General features: G+C 33.4%; 1 protein-coding gene across 2 annotated transcripts; it reads left to right on the top strand.

The window, feature by feature from the left end:
* Positions 1-1,612: 1,612 nt before the first annotated feature.
* LOC139876750 (organic cation/carnitine transporter 7) lies at positions 1,613-6,707 on the top strand. 2 transcript variants are annotated; one of them, XM_071864125.1, is made up of 7 exons: positions 1,613-1,746; positions 2,278-2,473; positions 3,467-3,735; positions 3,945-4,182; positions 4,589-5,120; positions 5,697-5,899; positions 6,231-6,707. In XM_071864125.1, the coding sequence occupies exons 2-7, from the start codon at positions 2,411-2,413 to the stop codon at positions 6,477-6,479; spliced, it is 1,554 nt and encodes a 517-aa protein (XP_071720226.1). In that variant the 5' UTR covers positions 1,613-1,746; positions 2,278-2,410; the 3' UTR covers positions 6,480-6,707. The 2 variants fall into 2 exon arrangements, with proteins under 2 accessions (XP_071720226.1, XP_071720227.1); XM_071864126.1 differs by lacking the exon at positions 2,278-2,473.
* The last annotated feature ends 6,846 nt before the right edge of the window (positions 6,708-13,553 follow it).

Genomic DNA, 13,553 nt, shown 5'->3' on the forward strand with positions numbered 1-13,553 from the left:
TAGTTTATTAAACAAAAACCTAAATAGAATAAAGAAACGTTTGAATCCATGAAATTAAGAGAAAAAAATACCTAAATCGACGCCCGTAGATCGAATCACTATGTCGGATTATAATGATTTCATCTTCTGATTTTTAAATTTTTGCGAGATACTGAAATTAACGAACCGTAAAATAACTTTAGGAACCCTAATTTAAATTAGAGAGAAAGCGTGAAACCCTAAGGTGCTCAAAAAAGGATGAATCAAACCATAATCTTCATAAAGTGATGAAACGTGAATTATTGTATCGTTTTCAGAACGCATAGGAACCTAATTTTCAAAAACTGATGAATCAAAATCTATTAGTAACATACACTTTAGATATTGATGTATATATAGAACCCTAATTCTCCAGTATGGAAGATGAAACTGAGAGATTTTGTATGTTTAATTTTGGTATTGAATCTGATGAAAGGAGAATTGTGTGTTTATGAATTATGAAAGAAGTTTTGGTGAAATTGTCGATGTGCGCAAGTTAGGGTACGGTTTAAAATTTTGATTTGTGAGTAACTGCAGTGTTAAGGAAAACTAACTGTAATCTATAATATGGGTATTTTGGTAAATGTCTTCTAACCTTATTAGGAAAGAGACAAATCTTAATATAGGTAAATGTAGACCTTTAGATTTGTTTGATATATTCCTAATGTAGGGCTAGGATTGAATATGGTAAGAAATTTATTTTTATCTATTTTTAATCTTAATTAATAAGCACCATGCTTTAATATACAGAGAGGAAGAGGATAAATAAATAAATAAATAAATAAATAAATAAATAAATAAAAAGAATTGATCAAAGTACTTTTTGTTTCAAAACATGTGTATCGGCAGGGACATGTTAGCCTTGTGTTGACTTTGTCAACCCATCCAGCGGTCCCCGGTAGCCCACTGGAGCCTGGCGAAACACCATCACCCATTTCCCCACAGCATGCCAGGCCCGATAAACGAACCTGCATTGTCATTGTTTCAATCTTCGCATGCGTGGGACCAAGTGATCATTTGGGCCCGGTAAGAATGGTTTTTGATCCAAGTACTTTTATACTCTTACTTTATTTAAGTAAGATAAAAATATAGGTAAAAAATTATACCGGTAAAAATTAAAAATAGACAAAAAAATAAAATACATGTAACAATTCTTTCAAACGTGTAGATCGGCAGGGATACGCAAACCTTGTGTTGCCTTTGGCAATTCATCAAACTCACCCCGTAAGAATCATATGCATGTAAACCACCTCCACTAAAGAATTCCATGTGTGGAGGCAAGAGTCTAGCCCGAATGCATCCTCCAAGGACACATGATAGACCAGGCATACAAGGGGATCAGAGTATCCACAAGACAAGCTGATGTAGCGTCACGAAAGCAAACTCGAGAGTCAAAGGTAAATCATGATCTCTCGAGACTCCAACTTGCACATGTTGTTCTTTCAAACTTCCACACATAAAGCCCGAGCTTCTTAGAGATAGGGATGGGTAGCGTCGGACCACATGGTTGTTGGTATACATGTAACACTTAATTTTTTTTCAAACTATTAAATAATAAGTTCCAACTTGCTGAGGTTAGCTGATTTCCCCTACCATATAAATACACGTTGAGATTCACGTTTGGTCCCCAAATTCGTGTCAAAGTCAAAATAACCAACACACACAAAGATCTTGCGTTTCATCATCATCTATTCATCTCCTACTATTCTGCTATTTTTCTATTATCAGGTTAGATTCTTTCTTTCATTCGTTGAATAATTTATTTCATTACCCATTTGCAGCACATAAATTTGGGGCTTATTTATTTCCATTTTCTTTATTCGGATCCATTGTTTATGATCAATTTCATAAAAGATTGTATTGTTGGATAACGAGATCAATCCTTACAATAACAGGTCTTGTAGGTCAATATCATCATAACTTCTATTTCATACAAATAAAGTTCCGACCTTTAGATAATTAGGTTATAAATATGGTTAGAATGTTTGATTTTAAAGCAATTAATGTTTGCAGTATTTCAATATTTGTTTATATATTGTAGCCATTATCTGTCAAATTGGAATCTTAAATGCAAATTTCTTAAAAGTTTGTCATGAAATAGAAAAAGAATAAAAAGTAATTATTGTGGTGGTTCAAATGCTGGTATGAAGTTGTTATAAAACAATAACAATGTAACCTAAATTCATTGCTTTAGCTTCATTTTTAACATCTTAAAAATTAGATGCTAAAATGTTGAGTTTTGACATTGCATGGTTGAAGGCCGCATCATGTCGATATTTAAAGCGTACATTCAAGTTCTGTGAATTTCATATTGGGATGGGCCTAAAAGGGCTAAGGATTTTCAAGTGTTTTCACGTGTTCCGATAAAATAAAAAGTATTCGAGTCTCCGTTATGAGAAAGAATATCAGTTTCTCGTCCACTCTGATTCAAAAAAGGAGTCCGAGTTCTGAATCGGTAATCTAATCTAATGCATGATTTTTATCTATGTGCTATATTTACATTTCACAATTATTAGTTTGAGGCGAACATGAGCCTAAGACGAAGAAATAATACATTATGTTATGTCGTATACTCATATGTGTAAAAATTTTAATAGTTTGGTCCGAGTTTAGTAAGTACATTAAGTTACTCTACAAATACACTAGAAGTTTCATTTGTGTCTGTAATTATCGAAATCTGGTGTTTGATATACAAAAACACAAATCTATATATATTTATGGTAAGTATTCTATTATTAAGTTGTAGAACCTTCAGATAATCTGTTTGATATTCTAGTATCCTTTTTTTTTTACAATATTCACATCATTGTCATTCATTTTTACTAATAAATCAACAGTCAAAAAGAAACATATTATAATGTACTGTCATCATCAGAGGTGAAAGAAGGCCACGTTGGGTCATTGTGTACACGTGTACACGGGGTTAAGGTTGAAAGATGTAATCTTTTAGTATGTGTAGCAACAAGATGGTCAGAACAGATTGGGTTGACCTGTAAAATCTTTATGTCTTCATAAAGAAGCAATTCTTTAGTTATGATCTGAAGAATAGTATTTTTCAAATTGTAAGGAGTAAAATGATTTAAAAGGTTATAACATTAGTAGACTTTGGGTGATTTTGACTACCTCCTTGAACTGAAACACAACCCAAATCAACCCTTTCTTATCTAAATGGGTCATAGTTTCCACCTTTAAAAATCATTTTGTAGATATTGGTGGAGAATACATACATGTCTCTTATTAAGGCTCTAGAATTGTGCTTCCCTGATCATGCTCTATTTTTTTATCGGAAAGGTTATACTGCTATATATGTTATCCAGATATTCTTTTGTGATTGAATATCAATTTATTTCCGTTTGATATATCTATATGTACTAACAGTAGATAATAAATAATTTATTGTTATTAATGACTAAAAATATTATTATGCTATAATAATGGGGATGTGTAGATGGGAGATGAGGCTCAAACCTACAGTGTGGATGATGCACTTGCAGCTGTCGGGTTTGGTAAATTCCAAATGCTCGTGCTTGCGTATGCAGGGATGGGGTGGATTTCCGAAGCCATGGAAATGATGCTTCTTTCTTTTGTGGGTCCCGCACTTCAGTCCGCATGGAATCTTTCGTCTCGTGAAGAGAGCATGATAACGAGTGTCGTCTTTGCCGGAATGTTGGTTGGTGCGTATTCATGGGGCGTTGTTTCCGATAAACATGGAAGGAGGTGCGTTAGTTCTTTCCATTTTCCATCATGATATCTTCTTTGCTATCTAATCGTACTTTGTTACTATCTAAATTTCGAAAAAGTATACTAGCAAATATGGCTAATGGTACTTTAGCTTCTTTTTTTTTTTTCTTTTTTTTTTTTATATATATATATATATATTGAATTGATTGATCCTCATACCTTGTATACTGTGTTATCCATTTCAGGAAAGGATTCTTGATTACTGCAACTGTTACGTCTGTAGCTGGTTTACTTAGTGCTTTAGCTCCTAATTATTATACTCTCATTATTCTTCGTTGTCTTGTTGGTATTGGTCTCGGAGGTGGGCCCGTACTCTCTTCCTGGTTTCTTGAATTTATCCCTGCTCCAAGCAGAGGCACCTGGATGGTCGTGTTTTCCGCTTTTTGGACTGTTGGAACTATTTTTGAGGCTTCCATTGCATGGGTACATTTTAATATACTGTTTCTTAATTCAGATATTTAATAGATACGACATTCTGGCACATATGGTTATTAATGTGTAAATTCGAGACATTTTTAATTTTTTTTCTTAAACGGGTAAAATCGTTTTGCTAAACAGGAAATGGTACAAATGTTACCCCAATTGAACTTTAGGTCAAATAAAAAAGTTTAGTTGAATGCCGGACCAAGACATAAACATGTGAATGCATACAATGTCTAAACTTGTTTTTGTATTATTACTAAAAATTACGCGGTTCGTCTGTGTGGTTTGTACATATTTGCGGATGTAGTCTCTAAACTTTATTTTTTGCATCGGTAGTCCTTATGGTTTGCAATTTTTGAGTGGATAGTCCCTCCGTCTAACGCCCGTCAATTTTTTCCTGTTGTAGTTTGTGATGCCAACGTTGGGTTGGAGATGGTTACTTGCATTCTCATCTCTTCCTTCATCACTATTGCTTCTTTTTTACCAAGTAGTTCCCGAATCTCCAAGATATTTATGCTTAAAAGGGAGAACAACCGAAGCACTTACAATATTAGAAAAAGTTGCTAAAACTAACGGGAAAACACTTCCACCTGGCGTTCTTATTTCCGATCAAGTAATCGAGTTGAATGAAAAGTCAACTGAATCAGAAGATGCTCAACACCTTCTCCCCCAAACTAATAACTACACCGATGAAAAACCTGAAATGATCGATCACAGTAAAAAAAGCGTCTCAACGATAGCATTGCTTTTTTCACCGGAATTAATCAAGCCGACCCTACTTTTATGGGTGGTTTTCTTTGGCAATGCATTCTCGTATTATGGCTTAGTCCTTCTTACCACCGAGTTGCACAATGGGCGTAATACTTGTGCACCAATTGAATTGCAGTCTCCACATGAAGAGATTAGCTATAAAGACGTTTTCATCACTAGTTTTGCAGGTATGGCTTTCAAATCTTTTAATTAGTATATGTCACATAGATATCTCCATGTAATCTCACTAATATACACGCTAGGAAGCGTAGGTATGCTCATATATATGTGAAATAGATTATTATGTTATAGTAATGTTTCGTTTCTGTTTCTTACACTGTTGTAAAAGTCGGCCGACGCTTCGGCTTGAGGTCTAGCCCGTCTCTACTCCCTCAAAACTCCTTAAAAGACGGTCAACACCAAAAAGTCTGGCCGAGTCGGGTCTAAATAGGGTTTGAGTCGGTCAAAGTCAAAGTTTGGTCAAAAATTTATATTTTTTAAAATTAGATTTTGTGCCATATATCTATGTTTGAAATATTTATTTTTGATATTTTTACGTGTAATATATATGTTTAAGTTATTACTAAAAGTCAAACGTTGGTCAACGCCCAAACTCGGTCCCGACTAGTGACTTTTACAAACATTGATTTCATATGCTGAGTACATATGACGGAAATGTTGTCCAAGAAGTTTAATATGTGTTGGTTTTTATATTCTTCACTTTCGAAGATGGCTGAGTGCATTTACGTTTGATTTGGTTCAAGAGTTCCCGGGACTTATTATATCGGCATTTACAATTGATAAGCTTGGTCGTAAGCGCTCCATGTCAACAATGTTTTTCCTCTGCTGTATTTTTTTGCTCCCGTTGGTATTTCATCAACCTCAAGTTGTTACAACCGGTCTCCTTTTTATGGCTCGGATATGCATCACCACAACCTTCACCGTTGTTTACATTTACGCACCCGAGGTAAGTAATTTATTTTACCTATTATGTACTCACTCCGTCCCAATTCTATTGCCCCAGACAAAAAACACACAGTTTAATAAAATGTCATACGTTTTGTTTAATTTACGGTTTTACCCTTTACTTTTATGCAACTTTTTGCGTTACATGTATATAATATCACGTGTAATAAGGAACTTATACCTCTTTTTTCTTATGTATTTATGGAAGTCTAAAATTAATTGAATATTAAGACTAGATTTTGGACGGAGAGAGTAGTCAATTTAACCCAAATTGACATATTTGGGTCGAAACTGACACCACTTGTGATTTGTGCTGGTATGTTATTTTGTAGATATATCCGACATCAGTGAGAACGACAGGGGTTGGTATGGGCAGCTCGGTTGGACGAATTGGTGGGATGATATGCCCATTGGTTGCAGTCGGTTTGATACATGGATGTCATCAAACTACAGCGATTTTATTGTTCGAGTTTGTTATTTTTGTTTCAGGTGTATGTGTACTCATGTTCCCGTTCGAAACAAGTGGCCGTGAGCTCACTGATGCGACTGCTCCAGAGAAAGTAAATACATTGGTCACTTGAAACAGACCAATTGATGATCTGGTGAATAGTCTTACTGTAATATCAGTGTTTTGGCGCGTTATTTCTCAAAACAATTTTACAATATTTTTTAAAAATATTTTTTGGAAGAAGGAAAAACACACACACAGAGCTCATGATATATGTACATTTCAATATTTAGTGCAACATGGAGCAAGTTTGCTTCTATGAATTAATATATTTCTCATTTGCCGTGTAGGTTAAATGTTCTTAAATGTACTTCTCTTATTTAAACATTGTTATTTGCTTGAAACTTTGGCTATCACTGATATATCCTTTCGTATCTTGTAAACTCCTAATGTGTTAACTGTTTTTTATGACGCGACAACGTATCTAGTTGTCATGCTGATAATGAATTCAACTGTTTTTTATTTACATAACAAAGTAGCAAATAAAACCAGAGATTTTTGTGGTGTTATGGTGGCAGCCAATTTATCAGATAAAAATTTGTCTATCTTTGTATAATTGTTCATCCTATACTTTTTGTTTCAAATCATCAAAGACATTGATCGGCTCCAAACCCTAATCACCGTCCGGTGACCCCTTCGCCTTTCATGGCGGGTGCAAATGCATGTGATTACCATTGATCATGCCTTCTCACCAAGATCATGTCAACGCAGCCAAAATCTCGACAACAATTTACGTTCCACACGTTTGGAATTGATTTGAGAGATGTTTGTAAGGAGCATGGTACGGTCTTGGACTTTTATATTGCAAGAAAATTATCCAAAGTCGGCTGTAGATTTGCTTTCGTGTGTTTCATCAATTTCGAATCCATTCGTTCCTTGGAACTAAACTCTGCTATTTGGATCAGTAACTTTCATATGTACGCATCCCTTACTAGGTTTGGAAGAGATGATTTGAAGAAGCGTGCAGGTAATCAAACTTTTAATTCTAGTGCTCATCCAATTCACCCGACTAGGGTTCATAATTTTGAAAATTGAAAGTTTTCCTCCTTTGCCTTTAAAAACGTATGCTTCGACGTTGCTTGGTAATACGAAAAATGGCATAGGGTCCCCTGTTGTTTTGAGGATCTGATTATGTCTAAAGACGCATTATTGTTGTTTGCAAAAATCAAAAACCCTAGCTGTTATGATTTACTCATATTAATTGGATATGGAATGTTGAAGGATTCACATATTGTTTTTACTAACTCGTAAGAACTTGAAAGTTTTAAAAAGCACGCGATCATCCAATCTTATATAGAGGTATGTGATATGTTCAATCTAGATATGATGATCATGATGTAACTAGTGATTAAACTTAGAAGCTATGAAACAGAAAGACTTCGTAGTAGAATCACCAACTTTTATTGATAACAGAAATTGAGAGAATAAGAAGGAGAGTAATTTGTTACAACTGAAAAACATGACTAACTACTTTCTTACAGCTACTATTTATCTTTACAATTGCAACAGAAATTGAGCAGAAAAAGAGTTAAACTCTCCAGCTAATGCACGCGATCTCCATGTGGCATCTCTTTAACTTCTCACGTGATATGCACGTGATATCCATATCAATCCTCCCGCTTGAAATATTGCTTGCCCTCAAGAATCCACTAAGACTGAACACTCCGGAAATCCTTGAAATAGTTCTTCAAGCGTTTCCCAAGTTGCAACATCGGTCGATTGTTGCATTTCATGAATTTGCACTCCATGATTTTCACTGGTAGGGGATTGATTAGACTTTTAGTATTGACATCAGGAATAGTCCCCATAGATAAGCCTCACATTTAAACGCCTTAAGTTGGGAAACATGAAAAACCGGATGAATTTTACTCTGAAGAGGCAATTGTAAACGATACGCAACCGACCAATGCGCTCGATGATTTGAATGGACCGTAATACTTTGGTGATAGTTTGTTATACTTCCCGACCCTTAGCGTAACTTGTCGATGTGGTTGCAATTTCACATGCACCCAATTGTCAACATGAAATTCTCGATCTGTGCGATTTTTATTTGCACAATTGCGCATTCTGTCTTGTGCACGAGTCAGGTGAAACTTCGAAATTGAGATGACATTTTCACGGGCCTGCAATGATCAGTCAACTTCTACTACACGACTATCACCCGGAGTGTAAGTAATTGGTGTAAGGGGTGATTGCCCATAAAGAACTTCATATGGTGTAGTTTGGATGGAAGTGTGGAAGTTGGTATTATACCAATATTCAGCTAAAGCTAACCATTTAGTCCACTCTTTTGGTCGATCACAAGTCATACAACGTAAATAAGTTTCAAGGCATCGATTAACAACTTCCGTTTGACAATCGGTTCAAGGATGGTAAGCTTCGAAAAATGTAGAGAAACTCATAGTACTTTGAATAGCTCCTTCCAAAAAGTGCTCAAGAATATTTTGTCTCTATCACTCACAATGATTTTGGACAATCCATGGAGAACATATATTGTACATTCGTGTCATGAATGAAGTGAGTATTTGCAAATTGTAATGGAAGTACTTATTAGGTTGAGCAATAACAAACCTGCATAGTGATTGCATTTTTACACTACAACAAAAAAAGAACAGGCCATAATAGCTTTTGCGACGACGTAATATCGCCGCAAATAGGCATACTACATGACAAAATTTTCGCCTTTTTGACCAGCAATTGAGTCCACCAACCAATTGCGACGACACTTTTTGAGAGCATCGCCGCAAATGAATTAAAGTATTTTCTTTTTCATTTTCTTTCTGCCTAAACTCTGGTCAAACATTGAAAATTCAAATGCGGCGTCTAATATCGCCGCAAATAGCCATCGTAGTTTTTTTTTGTGCCGAAATTTTCCCTTTAATTTAGTTCCCGCAAGTTTTTCCCTCCTTAATTAACACTATCCATGCATGTCGCTGCAAATAGTGCGCCACAAAAAGTGTCGAACAGATTCTATATAATTACTTTAAGATATAATAATAATAATAATAATAATAATAATAATAATAATAATAATAATAATAATAATAATAATTAACAACAATAATAATAATTTGAAAATGAAAATGGTTAGATTAGATGTCAATGTGATCAACTTGTTAATATTAATAGCAACTTACAATATATTATACATGTCTTCGTGTTGTAAAATATTATATTTTGTGATGTACATATTGTAGGATTAATGTGCAAGGTATAACATATAACTATATGGCCAACTTCATTTGAGCCTTCGGGGTCACACACATATACACCGAGACGTCAAATAAAATATATATATGATGTATATATATTACTCAAGTAACAAAATAGTAAATCGAAATTAAGTCATTTACTATTCATATGAATAGTAAATGAAACGAAATTAATTAATTTACTATTCACATGAAAGCGACATGATAGAAATTATTAATTATAAGTTACATAACATACCCCTGAAGTATTTGAGAAATACGACTTTTTAAAATTCTATCAAATCCTCGTATCTTGTTTTGAGATAATGCAAACAAAAACAAAATCACACAGCTCATTCTTGGTCCGTGAGTTACAAAAGAATAGAAAATGAGAATAATAATACTCCTTGTCTTGTTCTATTGAAAAAGATAGAAATGTTTGACATTTCTATATATACATGTCATTTATATGAAAAGAGATGATACGTAATAATTAAAAAATAAAAAATAAAAAATTTCATCCTTCCTTTTGTTAACTAAGAACACCATCAATTTTCTTTCTGGAGGTTTTCAAAAGAAGGAAGATATTGTTTACGGAATATTATTTATTGTTTGTTTATTATAATAATTAGATTATTATAATAAATTACTTGGGTTTGGACTAGCATCCATTGACGTTGTTCGAAAGTGTAGTGTGGACTATCCAAAGAGACGATCATACTTTTGATCGTAAGTTTCTCTCCGTCTCATCAGTTTCTTAAAGAAAGGTATATCGTTTACTCATTTTGTGAATTACATATTTTGACAATTATTAGTGGTGTAACTGGATCTCATTGGGATAAATTAATCGTGTGCATGTTTCATTAAATATATGAAGATTTAATCTTGTAAATGTTTTTATGAAATAATAAAAGATTATTATTTTAACTATCCGCTGCGTTAATCTGACTAAAAGTACATACGATTTTCCATCAGTGGTATCCGAGCCGCTTTTACATCATCTTAATTGTCTTGTGACTATTCTTTAGATTTAGCTTTGTGGTATATTGGTGAATGTTGAAACCTTTTTGGTTTTTAAAGTCAACTCGGTTGATCTAAACTTAACCTCATGACGCACAAATATGATTGAAAGAATATCACTATTTTAAATTGTAGATTTAATTATTATGGCTTGAATATTTATTATAATTGTTGATTGTTTTATTCCATAGTTATACACATGCATTGTAACCATGGACAAGCCATATTTAAGTTTTAATAATGTAGTTATTAAAATTGTGATTGCACTCATAGCCCATAATGTCCCGACCTATGTATGATTGTTGTGATTGTTAATTACGGCAATATTATGTCATGTTGATTATTTGTATTATTATAAAGGCCAATTTTGAAGCCAAAGTTGTATTATATTTATTTTTCATTTTCATAGTATTGTATTTAAGTTTATTTCAATTTGTAAAAGTACTAGTTTAGTTGTATTTTCAAATTTAAATAAATGTAACAAGATGAAGATTGAAGATAAAATACAATGTGCTTTTGGCTTAGAAGATGGCGAACAGGTCAAGTTGAAAACGATGGCATTTGTCAAGTTTTCATTTGATTCTTGAATCAAGTGGGAGCTACTATATTACCGTTAGTTTGACCTCTCGATCCCATGTCGGCTCATGGGATCAAGCATATGATATTTTGGGCTAGGCTATGTGTGTGTGATGCATGGTATGGTTGTGTTTTATTTTTATGCATTTATATTTAATTGTTGATTATAATATATGCTAAATGTTTTTGATGAAAACATCAAATAAAACTAGTAACGAGTTTCAAAGGTTAAAATTGATGATTTTAAAAAAAAGTTAAACTCTAACGAGTTTAAAGTTATATATATATATTTTTTTGAAACTCAAATAATATATATGGGCGACATCTTTTAAAAATGTTTTAAAATGATACACAATGTGTATTTGTTATTTTTTTTAATATAAAATAAAATAACAAACTAGACGCATAAACACGATCGGCATATATAAAATTGGTTAGAATGATTTTTAACAAAAAGTGTAGCGAATCTTGTGTGCATGCATTATTCGTTAACACAAACATTTTCAAAATACCCATTAAATTTAAGTCATGCCATCCAATGAGCTTGCAAACACTCCTCGTTATTTTTTGATTACGGTGAGACCTAATCGAATTATAGCCACGAGGTGGATTTTCAGTTAGAGTGAGACTAGGCTGAATTTCCACTGTTTCTAAATTGGACGACTTAATCGTATTCACGATGAGATCTGAGTTCGAGGCAAGGATGGGACAAACATGCCAATAGATAAAAGTGGTTTGTTAGACTACACATATCTCAAGGTCCCATAAAGATCTAAGAGTTGCACCTGTGATGCAATTGGTACTCGCTACCTACCAGTAGACTCTATAACTGCTAGCTGATCAACAGATGTAGTTATGGAACCTCTATGTGGATCTTAGGCTTTCGTAAATTAATTGTTTTTAAATATATTAAAACTTGGGTAATTAATTTATTAAAGTATTATATCAAAAATACTAAAATTGAACCTTGTTCTTTTGTAGATGTCAAACAATCAAAACGTAATTCAAAACACCCTCCGTTCTTTGTTGGAGAAGGAGAAACTCAATGGTTCAAACTTTCTCGATTGGTACCGCAACCTGAGAATTGTTCTCAAATATGAAGGGAAGTTGAACAAAATTGAAGAACCCTTACCTGAAGCTCCTCCTGAGACAGCTATTGCTGCTCAAAAGAATGCTTATTAGAAGTTGTTTGATGAGCAAGAGAAGATAGCTTTAATCATGCTTGCTAGTATGACTTCTGACCTCCAAAAGGAAATGGAAGATCGTACAGCATATGATATGATGACTGAGCTGAAAAATATGTTTCAAAAACAGGATAGTCAAGAGTTATATGAAACTTATAAGCTTCTTCAAACATACAAAATGGAGGAGGGTCAATCAGTGAGCTCTCATGTCTTGAAAATGAAAAGCTACATTGACCGATTGGAAAAACTTGAAACTAACTTGCCGCCTAACTTGGCTGTAAACACGGTTTTGGTTTCACTACCAAAATCGTATCACCAATTTGTAATGAATTACAATATGCAAGGTTGGGAGAAATCTCTGGCAGAGGTGCACTCGATGCTCAAAACTGCTGAACAGGATATTCCATATAAGGTTTCCAATCCAGGTGTCCTGATGATTAGGGATGGTAAGGTGAGAAAGAATAAGCCGAAAACTTGGGAAAAAGGAAAAGGCAAGTCAATTGCTAAGAAAAAGATTCCACCACCTCCCAAGAAAGAAAACCCAGCGAAAGGCGCCGAATGTTTCCACTGTGGAAAAGTTGGCCACTGGAGGAGGAACTTGTGATGACCCGGGAATTTCCGACCATATTTAAACTTAATCTATTACGATTTCGATACGATAAGCAAAGTCTGTTACGTTGAGTCTCAAAATTTTTGAACTAGTTTGTACATACATTTGACCTTTGACCATTTCCGACGAATCAAGAATAACTATTTGTAAATAGATAACATATATATTTAAATAGGTATTTATAATTTGAAATATAATTTGGAATATTATATAATCTAATTAATAGAATTTATATTGTAAAATAAATAGAATAAAATGCGATGTAATGGAAACTATATTTATGAATATATATAGCTATATATAAATATGTATATAAATATTACTTTTAAATATATAGAGTTATATTAAATCTATTTGTTTAAAAATATATAATATATTTGTCTTAATAATTAAAAATTTCTATTTTTTTAAACTGTTTATATATAGAAAGGGAATGTATTAAAAATAATTGATTTCGAGCTTAATTAGTAAACGTCAGTAATACTCAGTTGACATTTCGTTAGCGTTCACATAGATTTAGCATGAGTTTATGAAGGATGAAAATAAAAGTTGAACTGTAAATCGAT

Source organism: Rutidosis leptorrhynchoides, chromosome 11 (genome assembly GCF_046630445.1).
Source record: "Rutidosis leptorrhynchoides isolate AG116_Rl617_1_P2 chromosome 11, CSIRO_AGI_Rlap_v1, whole genome shotgun sequence".
NCBI classification, from domain to species: domain Eukaryota; kingdom Viridiplantae; phylum Streptophyta; class Magnoliopsida; order Asterales; family Asteraceae; genus Rutidosis; species Rutidosis leptorrhynchoides.